General features: G+C 36.7%; 1 protein-coding gene across 1 annotated transcript in view; it reads right to left on the minus strand.

Moving 5' to 3' along the window:
* The window catches only part of COL25A1 (collagen type XXV alpha 1 chain), a 220,349-nt gene extending 203,490 nt beyond the window's left edge, over window positions 1-16,859 (minus strand). Inside the window, exons 1-3 of the mRNA XM_053700184.1 lie at window positions 16,812-16,859; window positions 16,300-16,326; window positions 16,119-16,145 (exon numbers count right to left, since the gene is read on the minus strand). Coding sequence (XP_053556159.1) covers window positions 16,119-16,145; window positions 16,300-16,326; window positions 16,812-16,859 — 102 coding nt within the window. The remainder of the gene's footprint in view (window positions 1-16,118; window positions 16,146-16,299; window positions 16,327-16,811) is intronic.
* Window positions 16,860-17,274: the final 415 nt, after the last annotated feature.

Consider the following 17,274-nt stretch of genomic DNA (forward strand, 5'->3'; position numbering starts at 1 on the left):
CATGATCACATGATACTCTGCAATAGCTCCCTTGGTCAGGAAATAGCTTTCTTGCGTTAAATACATGCTGCTAAAAGAGGTTAAAGTCAAAATTACTTTTTTATTATTCAGATAGAGCATGTCATTTTCAACAACTTCAAATTTCTTCTGTTCACTTTTTTTTTTTACTCTTGTTATCCTCTGTTGAAGAGTTAACATATTTAAAGGGACAGTCTAGTCAAAATTAAACTTTTATTATTCAGATAAGGCATGTAATTTTAAACAACTTTCCAATTTACTTCTATTATCTAATTTGCTAAATTCTTTAGATATCCTTTGTTGAAGAAATAGCAATGCACATGTGTGAGCCAATCACACAAGGCCTCTATGTGCAGCAACCAATAAGCAGCTACTGAGCATATCTAGATATGCTTTTCAGCAAGTGATATCAAGAGAATGAAGCAAATTAGATAATAGAAGTAAATTAGAAAGTTGTTTAAAATGACATGCTCTTTCTAAATCACGAAAGAAAAAATGTGGGTTTCATGTCCCTTTAAGCTCTGGAGCAGCAATGCACTACTGGGAGCTAGCTGGTTTTAGGTGACTGTCAATATATGTCCTCTGTCATTGTTCACCTATCTCCCATTAGTACATTGTTGCTCCTTCAACAAAGCAAACAAATTTGATAATAAAAGTAAATTGGAAAGTTGTTTAGAATTTGTCTGTTCTATCTAGATCATAAAAGAAAATATATGGCTTTCATGTACCTTTAATAAATTAGGTGCTTTCTAAGAGCATACTTTGGCCTAGGCAAACAAGGCACTTGCCTCGGGCAGCAGATTGAAAAGGGGGCAGCACTTTTGTGGTGTATATATATATATATATATATATATATATATATATTTTTTTTTTTTATTTATTTATTTATATATATATATATATATATATATATATATATATATAATTTTGCCTCTCTGCTACATGGCTCCAACATAATATTGTAGGTTCACTAAGAATGAAAAGGATCTCCAGCAAGAAAAGCTCTTACATGTAAGTCAATATTACAATTATGTGATTTCGAGTGTGCAATTTAAATTTAAATATATATATATATATATATATATTCAAATTTTCTGCTTTCTCTTGTCATCCTTTGTTGAAACGTTGCTCCTCTCCACATTTTGAGGTAGGCTTAGAAGTAAACACATCTTGTGCGCTATATGGCAGCAGTGTTTGCAACAATGTATAACATTGTTACAAATGCTGAAAACTAGACATTGGATATAAGACAATAAATCATTTCAAAGAAACTTTGAGCAGCACTTTTGGTATTACATCTAGTGTAGAAATACATTTATTTGCAAAACAAATAGCAAAGTCTGATATTTTGCATACTTATGATAAACACTGTTGCCTTATAGTGCTTAAGATGTGTCAGTGTTTATAAACCTACTATACAAAGAGGATGTGGTAAACTGCACAATCAAGGTACAATTTCAGGAATAGTTTGCTAATAGAAAGGTTGGCTGCTCTATGGAATAGTCTTCCAGTAGAGGTGGTAAGGACAAACACTGAAAGGAAATTTAAATGGGTAAATGAACATAGATGAATTACATATTTTAAAACAAACATATTTGTAATATACACATATTGGCAAAAATGCTTCTAGTAAAAATTATCACTGTTTTTGTGTTAACATTTTTCTCTGCAGTGACGTGCAGTAATAGGAGGCAGGGGAGGCACCGTCGGTTCCCCTATCAAATAATATAAAAAGTTTTTAATGATTAATTTTGAAAAAAATAGTTAAGTGTTTTTTTGTGTTTACTTTTTTTGAACACACCCCCAGGTACCCCCACACCCCCCTTACCCCGCCGGCGCCACCATAACAGGATCCCAATCAATGGCAGAATCCTTATCCAACAATCATCCATGTTGCGCAATCAAGGGGCAGTGAGACGTTCAGCTGCCCTCCATTGATTGCGCAATATGGATGCTTCATAGTGTTACTAGCTCACTATGAGCTAGCGCCATCCAGTGGTATCTCATCGGGCACATACCACACTCCAAACTGCCTCTATGATGGAGCTAATCCAGACAGCCAATCAGCTGTCAGCGCTGCTGGGGAGGCGTGCCGGGCATGGAGTTGAGGTAGTGACATTGGTTGGACTGAGTCTGACTGGCAATCTGGCATTGGCGGGAACTGCTGCCAAGTACCCACTGCCGAGTCCTCACATGTCAGTCCAGTCACTGTGAAAGTAGCTGCGGACCGCAGGTAAGTAGAGCAGTCATTGCATTGCAAAGAAGTTAGGGTATGCGAGTGAGGGAAGGAGCCAAAATGCTTAAAATAGGGGAAGTCTAACAAACTGTGTAAGTCAGATAATTTACCTGGCAGTGATAGAGCAGGCAAAGCAGTTGACTGATAGTGCAACTAATCCACCTTAGTGTGACAGTGCTTGCCCAGTTGCCCACACAGCGTAAGGCTGTGAAACAGAGACACAGATGACGATCAGATGTCCAAGCTGAGTGGCTGAAACTTAAGGAGAGGGTAAATTCAGGGGGACTTCCCAACTGGTGATTTGCTGTGTTATATATTTAATCCGGTGCGTAGATGATTTATTTTAAGTGTCTTAATTATTGTTAGCAATAAATAACTACCTTGAGTCTAGGTTGCACTCTGACTTTTTCTGTTTTTGCTATAGAACTTCTGTCCTGGGAACATGTGTGATACAACCCATAGGAGAGCTGCACCTGACCTTCCATTTGTAATTACAGGCATAAGAGATGTTGATTTTCTTCACTCATTAAAAAAATATTTATTTATTGCTTGACAGGGATTGACAGAGATATACTGAGTATGAGTAAGGGAGTGACAGGGACCCACTGACTGGGGACATATTGAGTAGGAGTGAGGGTGTGACATGAACCCACTTACAAGGGAGATACTGAGTGAGGGTGTGACATTATGATGGACCCACTGACAGATAACACACTGAGTGTGACTATGACAGAGCTCACTGGCAGGGGACACACTTAGTTTGGCTGTGAGAGGGCTCACTGACAGGAGACACACTGGGTGTGAGTGAGTGTGACTTTAACAGAGCTGACTGGAGACACTGAGTGGGACTATGAGAGGGATCACTGCTGCGGTGGGGAGCGTACTTCGGAGCTTAGCTGACCAGTGCCCATTTCCAGCAATTTGAGCAAAGTATGCCTTATTGCCTTTTAAGCAGCACTGGCACTCGTGATTAATAATAGCTGTTGTTGTTACTATAGGCATTGGCAAATAGGCAGCAGTATAGCAGCTTGCTTAATAAAATTATATAATTAAATTATTATGGATATCAAAGGTTGATGCTGTGATGTTAGAATATATCACATCACAGCATGAACCTTTGATATCCATATATTTACTGTATAATGGTGGCTGATTTACTTATATATTTTTTATTAAGCAATCTGCTAATGCTAACAGCTATTATTAGATACCATCATTTAAATGTTAGAATATCTCACATCATGATCATGTGAGCAGATATTCTAACATTTAAATTATGGTTTCTAATAATAGCTGTTAGCATTAGCAGATTGCTCATTACTTAAAAAAATTATATAAATCAATATCAGCCAACGTTAAATAGAGATATTATATACAGCTGTGCACCTCTAGGGATATGTATATAGCTGTGTACCTCTAGGAATATTATATACAGCTGTGCACCTTTAGGGATATTATATACAGCTGTGCACCTCTAGGGATATTATGTATATAGCTGTGCACCTCTAGGGATATTATATACAGCTGTGCACCTCTAGGGATATTATATATAGCTGTGCACCTCTAGGGATATTATATACATCTGTGCACCTCTAGGGATATTATATACAATTGTGCACCTCTAGGGATAATATGTATATAGCTGTGCACCTCTAGGGATATTATATACATCTGTGTACCTCTAGGAATATTGTACATATAGCTGTGCACCTTTAGGGATATTATATACAGCTGTGCACCTCTAGGGATATTATGTATATAGCTGTGCACCTCTAGGGATATTATATACAGCTGTGCACCTCTAGGGATATTATATACAGCTGTGTACCTCTAGGGATATTATATACAGCTGTGTACTTCTAGGGATATTATGTATATAGCTGTGCACCTTTAGGGATATTATATGCAGCTGTGCACCTCTAGGGATATTATATACAGCTGTGTACCTCTAGGGATATTATATACAGCTGTGTACTTCTATGGATATTATGTATATAGCTGTGCACCTTTAGGGATATTATATGCAGCTGTGCACCTCTAGGGATATTATATATAACAGTCCACCTGTTGGGGGTACTTGCGGCCCGCGGTATATGTGTTTCTCCGGCGTATCCTAACTAGTGCCTCACCAGACTCTGTCCTCAGCGCACGTCACTGCTCTGCACGTGCATGTGAAGAATAGCTGAATTTTCTCAGTGCACCAGCATTTTAAATACGGCAGCTGCTCAGATCACCAGTGGGGTTTGTATCATATCAGCAATTAACAAATTGAGTAATTACCAGATGATACAAGCACCTTAGGCTCTCTGAGCAAGTGCTGTGTTTAAAATGCTGGTGCATACTTAAAGGGACAGTCTAGGCCAAAATAAACTTTCATGATTCAGAAAGAGCATGTAATTTTAAACAATTTTCCAATTTACTTTTATCACCAATTTTGCTTTGTTCTCTTGGTATTCTTAGTTGAAAGCTTAACCTAGGAGGTTCATATGCTAATTTCTTAGACCTAGAAGCCCATCTCTTTTCAGATTGCATTTTAACAGTTTTTCACCACTAGAGGGTGTTAGTTCACATATTTCATATAGATAACACTGTGCTCGTGCACGTGAAGTTATCTGGGAGCTAGACTGCAAGTCTGTCAAAAGAACTGAAAAAAGGGGCAGTTTGCAGAGGCTTAGATACAAGATAACCACAGAGGTTAAAAGTATATTAATATAACATTGTTGGTTATGCAAAACTGGGGAATGGGTAATAAAGGGATTATCTATCTTTTAAAACAATAAAAAATTCTGGTGTAGACTGTCCCTTTAAATACACATTTGACACAGCTATAGCTTTTATTAGAAGCATTTTTGCTAATACATGTATGTTACAAAAATGCTGCTATTCAAAACTGAAATGCATCCATGTGGATTCCAGTTTTGGCTGGAATGTCCCTTTAAGAAAACCTCTTCTGGTTCTTACTTTCTATAAATATCTATCTTACAATGTTATCTTATTGAGCAAATTCAATAGGGCTTCTTGCAAAACTTCACAAGATAAAATATTATTTTTTATTAATGAAGGTTACACCATTGTTATCTATGAATGAGGTGGATGAATAAATAATAATCAAGAAACTTGAAAGATTTTTTTTTTTTAAAGGGTCATTTAGAATTATACATTAATTTAAACTACACATAAGGATATTATAGTGGTTTACATCCTCACTATATATAATTTATTTTGACTTAAAGGAACATAAAACAGCTTGAGATCTATGCATATCCTAAAAGGGCTAATTAATTAAAAATAGTTTGCATAAAAAAAAAAAAATTGCTGGCAAGTATTTTAAAATAGTTTTCACAAATAAGCAAAATGAATTACATAGCTAAACTGCCTGGAGCAGTCTGCTCTGCCCACCCTTATCAGTGTTTAGACGCAGGCATTGTATTTCAACTGAGGTCACAGCTTCTAGGCACGCTCCAGCAGATAATCCCTATTCACTTTTGCATTCTACCAAAACAACAATATATATATAGATACAGTCATAGAAGGAAATGTGTGTGGGGGGGGGAGGGGGGGGGAGTTAGAGCTTTACAAGTGAGGCACTGAAGTATACATTTACAGGTAAAGTAATTAAAGTACATATTATTATATTTTGTCTCTATCCCAACTTGTTTTATCTCCCTTTAAATCCTAAATGACACAATTCATTGCATCACAAATTCTGAAGAACCTATAGATGCTTCCTGTTTTGCTTTCAGCAAAAAAATGTAGTAATTCAAACTAAGGACAAACTTGCTTGGGGTTTCTTATCTGAAAACCTTTTAAGTGCTCATAGGATTAGGTGTTATACATTTGTGTACTTCTCACTGCATTTTACATTTGAGTTCATTTGTTTATTTATTCTAATGAATATTTCTTCTATTTAATTTGAATAAATATAGCCTAATCATGCAGAACAGTACACCTTATAGTGATAGGAAAACTTTTTTGGGTATGTGGTATTTTTTTTAGTGATGCTTAATTTACATAAAATTTAATTAACTGGTCCTGCAAATAAAATTTGGTTTTGGAAATAGGGAATTCAGTAAATGACAGAAATACATTTGAGGGGAAAATGTGTCATGTCCTACAGCTGAGGAATTAAAAGAACAATTACTTTCCCAAAAAAGTTACCATTTTAGCAGTAAAATGTAGAAAGGGCAATCCTGAAGAATTAAGTTCAACAAATGTCAGTTATGGTCTTAGAATTTGACCCATGAAGAAGAGAAGCCTACTTCAAAAGGCAAAAAAGGAATTCTAAATTACTCTAATGACAAAATCCAATTAAATGCATTATTTAAGAATAATTAAGAATAAATAAAAAATATATCTGCATTGCAACCATTCTTTTTTTTTAAATTCTATGTCAAAGCAACCTTTTTTTGAACATAAGAATCCTGTAACAAATCCTGATTATGATTATGTAACAAGACACATAAATAAATGTTTAAAGGGACATGAAACCTACATTTTTTTGTTTCATGATTGAGACAGAAAATACAATTTAAAAAAAGTTTCCAATTTACTTCTATTATCAAATTTACTTTGTACTCATCTTATTCTTTGTTGAAGACATATCTAGATAGGTAGTATGCTTATGTCTGGAGCACTGCATGACAGACAATATGGTGGTGACGTTGGTGTTCTTCTTCAGACCTTCAACACGGACGTCCTCTTCATGCGGTCTCCAGCCGCACACACTGAATAGTGAATGCAAGGTACCCTTTTATATAGGGGTACCCGTGCATTCCTATTGGCTGATTTGAATCTTCAAAGTAAAATTAAAAACAGCCAATAGAATGAAAGCTTTTTCCTTTAATTCTATTGGCTGATTTGAATTTGAAGATGCAAAATAGCGATATCCATTAAAAGTATAGGCTGCACTCGAGTGAAGTCTGCCACGCTAACCCTTTTCTGTCTTGTTATATCAAAGTGGTGCACTAATGGTAGCACAGGAAGTGAAACTGGTAATCACACACGGTTTCATTAGCACACCACTTGAAACCTAGCCTTTTATAGGGGTGTGATTTAGGGTTTAATATCCCTCTAAAGCATTAAAAATCAAGTGGTTATATGCAAAGTGTATTTATATTATTTAATAGCACAACTTCCTTTGCTTTTACTCTTCCTCCTCTTTTACCAGCGTTATAGATATAAATAAATACAGACATTGTGTTGGGATAAATGGGTACATGTCATCGTAATGGGAAAATGATGTAATGGTATTATAAGAATTACAGATAACAAATACATAATAAGCGGAAGCTTTCTATTATATTATTGTGAGACATATTAAATGAAACAAAATCTGACAACATTCTAAATGGTAAATACGTGTTTTAGTAATAATATACGACTATCTAGCCACACATGATGCACAAACACACATTACATTATGAACACAGTACAATTCAGACTTGAATATTACTGCTGAGAGATTGTGTTTAATGAGAGGATTATTTCCTGTCACTTTCTCAGCATGAATAATAAAATTCACATTACACTGCATGACATCACATGTAATATTTATACCATAAGGGGGAAATGGCTCCTTGTGTATAAAATAATACAATTTCAAGTGTACTCTGTTTTTAATTATGAAGCATGTATAATCTAAAATACAAAACAGATATAGAACTTCATTAACAGGGCAAGTGAGATCATGTTATTTTATTATTTTTATTATTGAGGGAAAATAATTATATCAGGTATTCTATGCTAATATATAAAAATGTATTTATGCTGTATTGTATTTTACTACTTCATTTTTTTATTGCCCCATTAATAATATTTAAAGAGGTTTTTTTAAATAAAGAAAACATTTTGCATATAAAAAGCAGCATGATTTAGATATGTTTAAGATGTTTTTTTTTTAAACCATATATTATTATGAATGTAACAGGAATGCATCTTTTTGCATAACTGACACTTCAATACATGGTCTTTGACAAATTGAATGCCTCACAATTTTACAATATTTCATTCAGGAACCCAGTGTGTTCAAGGTGGGTCTCATGGTGTGGAGATGTATGGAGCGTTTTGATCAGAGGTGGAATCAGGATGATTCAAATGAGGAACTGAGGTGGTCAGGGACATAATCGGGCACTTGAAGATGGGGGTTTATGTGGCCCAAAGTATAAAGGAAAGGGAAAATGGTAGAACAGGGCAGCAGGACAGAGCTTTCAACTGGATCCATCCCTTAAATTTTGAGATGGGAAGAGATCCCAGTTTTATTGGTGGAAAGAGATGATGGCTCCACAACCATGATTGTCTCTTTTATCCAACCAACAGCTAGTTGTTGTGCTCCTACCTAGGTATGCCTTTCAACAAAGGATACCAAGAGAATGAAACAAATTAGCTATAATAGAAGTAATTCGAAAAGTTGTTGAAAATTGTATGCTCTGAATCATAAAAGTTTCATTGTGACTTTATCATTTGAAATAGGGTATTTTAAAATTTGCAAAATAGATGTTATATTGAGAGAAAAAAAGTGTCTTTACCCACTAATAAAGTATCTGCTTATTTGGCAAACAGTCCTTATAGCCCAGTTGTGCACAGACATACACTTCCTGTTAGCTTCAAAAGTTAAATACATAGCTTTAACTTAACTTGTTTTCTATTCAGAACTACTGTTAGCATATTTAAATACAACCTATTTGTATACATGGAGATGTTTTTAGTTTTCTTTACCTTTAAATAAGTTACACTACAAAAGGAGTGTGTGTGTATTCCCTACTCAAATGGTATAAATATGTATAGAGGTTTACAGGAACATATTTGTCGTACAACAATGTACATATTACACTGTCATTACACAATTAGTATACATACAACAAGCAACTAGCAATGAAATCTCCCCACTGCTTCTCATTTTAAGCAATTTATTGAAAACTGAAATTACATTTTCTCATTGAATAAACTTGCTACATAATATTTTATAACTAGTTTTGAAGTTAGAAATCTTTATTAAACGCACTCATTAATTTGTCACATACATTCTGCTATGATATGTCTGCGCAGCTGCACACCAGCCAGCACAAAATGGGACTCAGTTAAATTGTTTCGCTGATCTAATGTTGAAGTATTGTCCAGAAGTCATAAGGTCCCTCACTAGCTGAAAGGAGATAGCCTTAGATATATCAAAAATGTTAACAACTGTATTAACATTGTATCCACTATTTTATTGCTATTTTATTTCAAATTAATTGCAGGAATTGTATGTAGGCAACATTTAATTTATATCTGCTATGTACACCACTAATCATTGATGTGTCAACTGATTTTGTAACTTAAAAACTGTCAGGGAAGGGACTTAAAGGGACACTCAATAAAAATTAAACTTTCATTATTCAGTTAGCGCATGCTATTTTAAACAACTTTCCAATTTACTTCCATTAACTAAATGTGCACAGTCTTTTTATATTTAAACTTTTTGAGTCACCAGCTCCTACTGAGCATGTGCAATAATAAGTGTGTATGCATTTGTGAATGGCTGATGGCTGTCACATGGTACGTGCATGCATTTGTGATTGGCTGATGGCTGTCACATGGTACAGGGGGAGTGGAAAAAGACATAACTTTTAAAATTGTCAGAAAAAAAATCTACTACTCATTTGAAGTTCAGACTAAGTGCTATTGCATGGTCTTGTTATCTTGCATTTGTTGATTATGCAAATCTACAGTGTTGACTGGTCCTTTAAAGGGTCATGAAACCCACAGCGTATACAATTTTACAAAATAAGTTCTATGATCAAATTTACATTGTTCTCATGATATCTAGATAGGTAGCGTGCACATGTTTGGAGCACTACATGACAGGAAATAGTGTTGCCATCTAGTGCGCTTGGTATAACATTGTTGCAAAACTGCTGACATATAGTGCTGCAAACATGTGCACGCTTCTGAGCTTACCTTCCTGTTTTTCAACAAAGGGTAACAAGGAAACGACAATTTGATAATAGAAGAAAATTGGAAAGTTGTTTAAAATTATAAGTTCTATCTGAATCTTGAAGGAAAAAAGGGGTTTATGTCCCTTTAAGTCTAATAAATAACAGATAGCAAAGAAGATTATGTAGCAAATAAAAATTATATCTTTTAAAATCTCAGCTTTATTGAGAAATATATGTTAAAAAAAAGGGTTGCATTAAAGGTGAAACTTCTTGAGTAACCACAACATGAAAGGAAAATTATACCTGCTGACTTTATGTACGTTTTAATAAGTCAAAGGTCAGGTTGTTGGCTGCTAATTGGTTGAAACGCACACAGTTCCAACAGGGGAGTTCACCACGTAATTGCTTACATAATTTTTTTTTTTTTTTTTTACATTTAAATACATATCTGTGGACCTGATTTGTCAAAAAAAAAATACACATTATATATTATACATGTGATGTTCTAAATCAAATAATTTACAATCTATAGGAGAAGTGCAAATGCTAATAAGATTGCACATTTTGCAATGCAATTCAATTATTGTATTTGGTGGGCAAAAATAAACCACTCTACATATCGTTTAATGATATATTAATATCAATAATGATAATTTTATCACAGGATACAGGGAGTGCAGAATTATTAGCCAAATGAGTATTTTGACCACATCATCCTCTTTATGCATGTTGTCTTACTCCAAGCTGTATAGGCTCGAAAGCCTACTACCAATTAAGCATATTAGGTGATGTGCATCTCTGTAATGAGAAGGGGTGTGGTCTAATGACATCAACACCCTATATCAGGTGTGCATAATTATTAGGCAACTTCCTTTCCTTTGGCAAAATGGGTCAAAAGAAGGACTTGACAGGCTCAGAAAAGTCAAAAATAGTGAGATATCTTGCAGAGGGATGCAGCACTCTTAAAATTGCAAAGCTTCTGAAGCGTGATCGTCGAACAATCAAGCGTTTCATTCAAAATAGTCAACAGGGTCGCAAGAAGCGTGTGGAAAAACCAAGGCGCAAAATAACTGGCCATGAACTGAGAAAAGTCAAGCGTGCAGCTGCCAAGATGCCACTTGCCACCAGTTTGGCCATATTTCAGAGCTGCAACATCACTGGAGTGCCCAAAAGCACAAGGTGTGCAATACTCAGAGACATGGCCAATGTAAGAAAGGCTGAAAGACGACCACCACTGAACAAGACACACAAGCTGAAACGTCAAGACTGGGCCAAGAAATATCTCAAGACTGATTTTTCTAAGGTTTTATGGACTGATGAAATGAGAGTGAGTCTTGATGGGCCAGATGGATGGGCCTGTGGCTGGATTGGTAAAGGGCAGAGAGCTCCAGTCCGACTCAGACGCCAGCAAGGTGGAGGTGGAGTACTGGTTTGGGCTGGTATCATCAAAGATGAGCTTGTGGGGCCTTTTCGGGTTGAGGATGGAGTCAAGCTCAACTCCCAGTCCTACTGCCAGTTTCTGGAAGACACCTTCTTCAAGCAGTGGTACAGGAAGAAGTCTGCATCCTTCAAGAAAAACATGATTTTCATGCAGGACAATGCTCCATCACACGCGTCCAAGTACTCCACAGCGTGGCTGGCAAGAAAGGGTATAAAAGAAGAAAATCTAATGACATGGCCTCCTTGTTCACCTGATCTGAACCCCATTGAGAACCTGTGGTCCATCATCAAATGTGAGATTTACAAGGAGGGAAAACAGTACACCTCTTTGAACAGTGTCTGGGAGGCTGTGATTGCTGCTGCACGCAATGTTGATTGTGAACAGATCAAAACACTGACAGAATCCATGGATGGCAGGCTTTTGAGTGTCCTTGCAAAGAAAGGTGGCTATATTGGTCACTGATTTGTTTTTGTTTTGTTTTTGAATGTCAGAAATGTATATTTGTGAATGTTGAGATGTTATATTGGTTTCACTGGTAAAAATAAATAATTGAAATGGGTATATATTTGTTTTTTGTTAAGTTGCCTAATAATTATGCACAGTAATAGTCACCTGCACACACAGATATCCCCCTAAAATAGCTATAACTAAAAACAAACTAAAAACTACTTCCAAAACTATTCAGCTTTGATATTAATGAGTTTTTTGGGTTCATTGAGAACATGGTTGTTGTTCAATAATAAAATTGATCCTCAAAAATACAACTTGCCTTATAATTCTGCACTCCCTGTAGAACAATACTCAAACAAATAAACTCCCATTTGATTTGTTTTTATATTAAAATGCAATAAAAAATATTTTAAATTGCCCACCCTCTGGGAGACATAGGCCTAGATTTGGAGTTTGGCGTTAGCCGTGAAAACCAGCGTTAGAGGCTCCTAACGCTGGTTTTAGGCTACCGCCGGTATTTGGAGTCACTCAAAATAGGGTCTAACGCTCACTTTTCAGCCGCGACTTTTCCATACCGCAGATCCCCTTACGTAAATTGCGTATCCTATCTTTTCAATGGGATCTTTCTAACTCCGGTATTTAGAGTCGTGTCTGAAGTGAGCGTTAGACATTTAACGACAAAACTCCAGCCGCAGGAAAAAAGTCAGTAGTTAAGAGCTTTCTGGGTCTGCCGACTGCCACCTACGTTATACTTATGTACCCCTAATCTGCTGCCCCTAACACCGCCGACCCCTGTATTATATTTATTAACCCCTAACCTGCCCCCCACAACGTCGCCTCCACCTACCTACACTTATTAACCCCTAATCTGCCGACCGCAAAGCGCCGCCACCTACATTATCCTTATGTACCCCTAATCTGCTGCCCCTAACACCGTCGACCCCTATATTATATTTATTAACCCCTAATCTGCCGACCGGAGCTCACCGCTATTCTAATAAATGTATTAACCCCTAAAGCTAAGTCTAACCCTAACACTAACACCCCCCTAAGTTAAATATAATTTACATCTAACGAAATTAATTAACTCTTACACCACTAATTACACCTACTCTAAGCCCCCTAATAAAATAACAAAGCCCCCCAAAATAAAAAAATGCCCTACCCTATTCTATTGGCTGATCGGAACAGCCAATAGAATGCGAGCTCAATCTGATTGGCTGATTGGATCAGCCAATCGGATTGAACTTGATTCTGATTGGCTGATTCCATCAGCCAATCAGAATATTCCTACCTTAATTCCGATTGGCTGATAGAATCCTATCAGCCAATCGGAATTCGAGGGACGCCATCTTGGATGACGTCCCTTAAAGGAACCATCATTCGGCTAGTAGGCGTCGGGAGAAGAGGATGTTCCGCGTCGGAGGTCTGCAAGATGGATCCGGAAGAAAGAAGATTGAAAATGCCGTTGATAGAAGACTTCATCCGGATCATGGACCTCTTCAGCTCCCGCTTGGATGAAGACTTCATCCGGATCATGGACCTCTTCAGCTCCCGCTTGGATGAAGACTTCAGCCGGATCATGGACCTCTTCAGCCCCCCGCTTGGGCTTGGATCAGGACATCGGAGGAGCTCTTCAGGACGGATCGGTGAACCTGGCAGGGTGAAGATAAGGTAGGAAGATCTTCAGGGGCTTAGTGTTAGGTTTATTTAAGGGGGGTTTGGGTTAGATTAGGGGTATGTGGGTGGTGGGTTGTAATGTTGGGGGGGGGTATTGTATGTTTATTTTTACAGGCAAAAGAGCTGAATTCTTTGGGGCATGCCCCGCAAAGGGCCCTGTTCAGGGCTGGTAAGGTAAAAGAGCTTTGAACTTTAGTAATATAGAATAGGGTAGGGCATTTTTTTTATTTTGGGGGGCTTTGTTATTTTATTAGGGGGCTTAGAGTAGGTGTAATTAGTTTAAAATTGTTGGAATATTTTTATTATGTTTGTAAATATTTTTTTATTTTTTGTAACTTAGTTCTTTTTTATTTTTTGTACTTTAGCTAGTTTATTTAATTGTATTTATTTGTAGGAATTGTATTTAATTAATTTATTGATAGTGTAGTGTTAGGTTAATTGTAGGTAATTGTAGGTAGTTTATTTAATTAATTTATTGATAGTGTAGTGTTAGGTTTAATTGTAACTTAGGTTAGGATTTATTTTACAGGTAATTCTGTAATTATTTTAACTATTTTAGATATTAAATAGTTCTTAACTATTTAATAGCTATTGTACCTGGTTAAAATAAATACAAAGTTACCTGTAAAATAAATATAAATCCTAAAATAGCTATAATATAATTATAATTTATATTGTAGTTATATTAGGATTTATTTTACAGGTAAGTATTTATCTTTAAATAGGAATAATTTATTTAATAAGAGTTAATTAATTTCGTTAGATGTAAATTATATTTAACTTAGGGGGGTGTTAGTGTTAGGGTTAGACTTAGCTTTAGGGGTTAATAAATTTATTAGAATAGCGGTGAGCTCCAGTCGGCAGATTAGGGGTTAATAATTGAAGTTAGGTGTTGGCGATGTTAGGGAGGGCAGATTAGGGGTTAATACTATTTATTATAGGGTTAGTGAGGCGGATTAGGGGTTAATAACTTTATTATAGTAGCGCTCAGGTCCGGTCAGCAGATTAGGGGTTAATATGTGTAGGCAGGTGGAGGCGACGATGTGGGGGGCAGATTAGGGGTTAATAAATATAATATAGGGGTCGGCGATGTTAGGGCAGCAGATTAGGGGTACATAGGGATAATGTAAGTAGCGGCGGTTTACGGAGCGGCAGATTAGGGGTTAATAATAATATGCAGGGGTCAGCGATAGCGGGGGCGGCAGATTAGGGGTTAATAAGTGTAAGGTTAGGGGTGTTTAGACTCGGGGTACATGTTAGGGTGTTAGGTGCAGACGTAGGAAGTGTTTCCGCATAGCAAACAATGGGGCTGCGTTAGGAGCTGAACGCGGCGTTTTTGCAGGTGTTAGTTTTTTTTTCAGCTCAAACAGCCCCATTGTTTCCTATGGGAGAATCGTGCACGAGCACGTTTTTGAGGCTGGCCGCTTGCGTAAGCAACTCTGGTATCGAGAGTTGAAGCTGCGTTAAAAATGCTCTACACTCCTTTTTTGGAGCCTAACGCAGCCTTTATGTGGACTCTCAATACCAGAGTTATTTTTATGGTGCGGCCAGAAAAAAGCCGGCGTTAGTTTTTCGGGTCGTTACCGACAAAACTCCAAATCTAGCCGTAAGTGAATCAAGTCTTTCCCATTGGGCTTGCAGTCAGTCACTGAGAAGCTGCATGATAACATTTCAGCATATGCAGATACATAGATTAAAAGAAAAAAATAAATCCCTTTTTAATGGGGCAAATAAGCAGAATTTGAAATGCACAGTACAGCATTGTAAATTATATTAGAAGCGTCTTTAAGTATAAAAATGTTTCCAAAAATGCCTTTTTAGGTTTTCACGACTTTTGTGATACCTTCTATGGTGCATGTCAGTATCTGTCAATACGCAGGTAGGCGATGTGCACAAACACGCACAAAACCTCCCACACATATGGTTACAGTTTGCCTATTTAGCTCATAATCGAAATTTTGTGCAATGCATAGTCAGCTATGAGAAAAAAATAACCTCATATGTTCAGCTTTACTTTAAATCTCCTTACTAATTTTGGGCCTTTAACTTCCACAACGAAATAATGTATTTTATACTAACTCTTTCTAAAGGGAAAAGCTGATACAAGTTATGGAGGGGACAATTGTTGTTGCAGCTGCCTGGATAGTAATGTTTTGCAGACATCAAAACAAATGTTTTTTTTTTACATATATATATACTTTTATGGGCACAACAGATGCACATAAACTGACTTTGCTGAGGTAGTGGCTGGAACATGCAGAGAAAATGTGACAATTAAACAAAAATACACATGGGGGAGAGGCTGTGTTAATTGGTACTATTGCTAAAATAAAAGATTAACTGTTGTGTTTATCAGTGTAACATTTTTGAAAATGCTTACCCGAGGGCCCTGATCACCTTGATCTCCCTGCAAAGGGGAAAGATGAAATGATTTAACAATGGCTGCCCTGTGCCTCTCTCACAAACAGATTTTATAATGCATTGGTTTGCTCCAGTTGCACATTAGTATGGTGTAGCAATTCAAATGATACAACCATTTTATTAATAGTAATGACACTGACCTTGTCACCCTTGGGACCCTGGGGACCCTGAAAGATAATAAAAATAGAAAATGTTATTGTTTGCAAGTATATCACAATGCTGTTTAAAATTAAATTACAAAGTGAATTACATGATCAGAAGTAAATTGGGTGCAAATGATTCATTACAAAGACTCATCCACAAAGTATATTTGTATAGACACCATTAACCTTGATACGGCCAGAAAATGGTGAACTGTAGGCAAGTTAAAATGACAGTGAACACAAAACTCTTTATTTTTCTTTTTATAAATATATAAGTTTAGTTGAATAAACAGCTTTTTGTCTTTTAATGTGGAGCAGCAGGAGTGCACTCTTCTTGGATGAAGGGGTTGGAGGTATGGCTTCTAATTGGCTGCACTGTCCGAATAGTGAAGAAAAAAAAAAAGGTTCACAGCCAGAGGCAGCTGGGCGACTAAGCAAACCAGCAACCTGTGGGTTTATAAACATCAGTTTGGAAAATAACCCCTTCCCGATGTTAGGACGTTCCATGCCGTTCCAACTGTGCTGGGCTTTAGGGCCTTTAAGAAGGTATGGAACATCCTAGCCGTTTGGCTTTTCCTGAAGCCATCACGGCTTGATAAATGAGATCACAGGCTGGAGGGAGTGCCTAGCATCATAGGCACTCCCACCAGACCCGATCCCATCATTGAAATCACGTGATCACACAAACAATCACGTGATTTCAATTTTTACTTATTTGTTTACATCAGAACTTTCTTCCAATGTAGACAAATAAGTCCAGTCAGGAAGGGGTTAAAGATTTCAGATTGAACTTTTATGTTACTACAATAAACACTTGGCATTTACTGTCCCTTTAAAGTAAGAAACACAGAAACAAGAGTTCTAAAGCTGCATCTGAAGCTTCTTAAATGGAGCCCTTTAGTTAGGGCTACTACGTTGCCCATGTGTTCCTGGACAGTGATAAGTTACACACAATGCAGGGTGTGCAGGGAT

Source organism: Bombina bombina, chromosome 2 (genome assembly GCF_027579735.1).
Source record: "Bombina bombina isolate aBomBom1 chromosome 2, aBomBom1.pri, whole genome shotgun sequence".
NCBI lineage: Eukaryota > Metazoa > Chordata > Amphibia > Anura > Bombinatoridae > Bombina > Bombina bombina.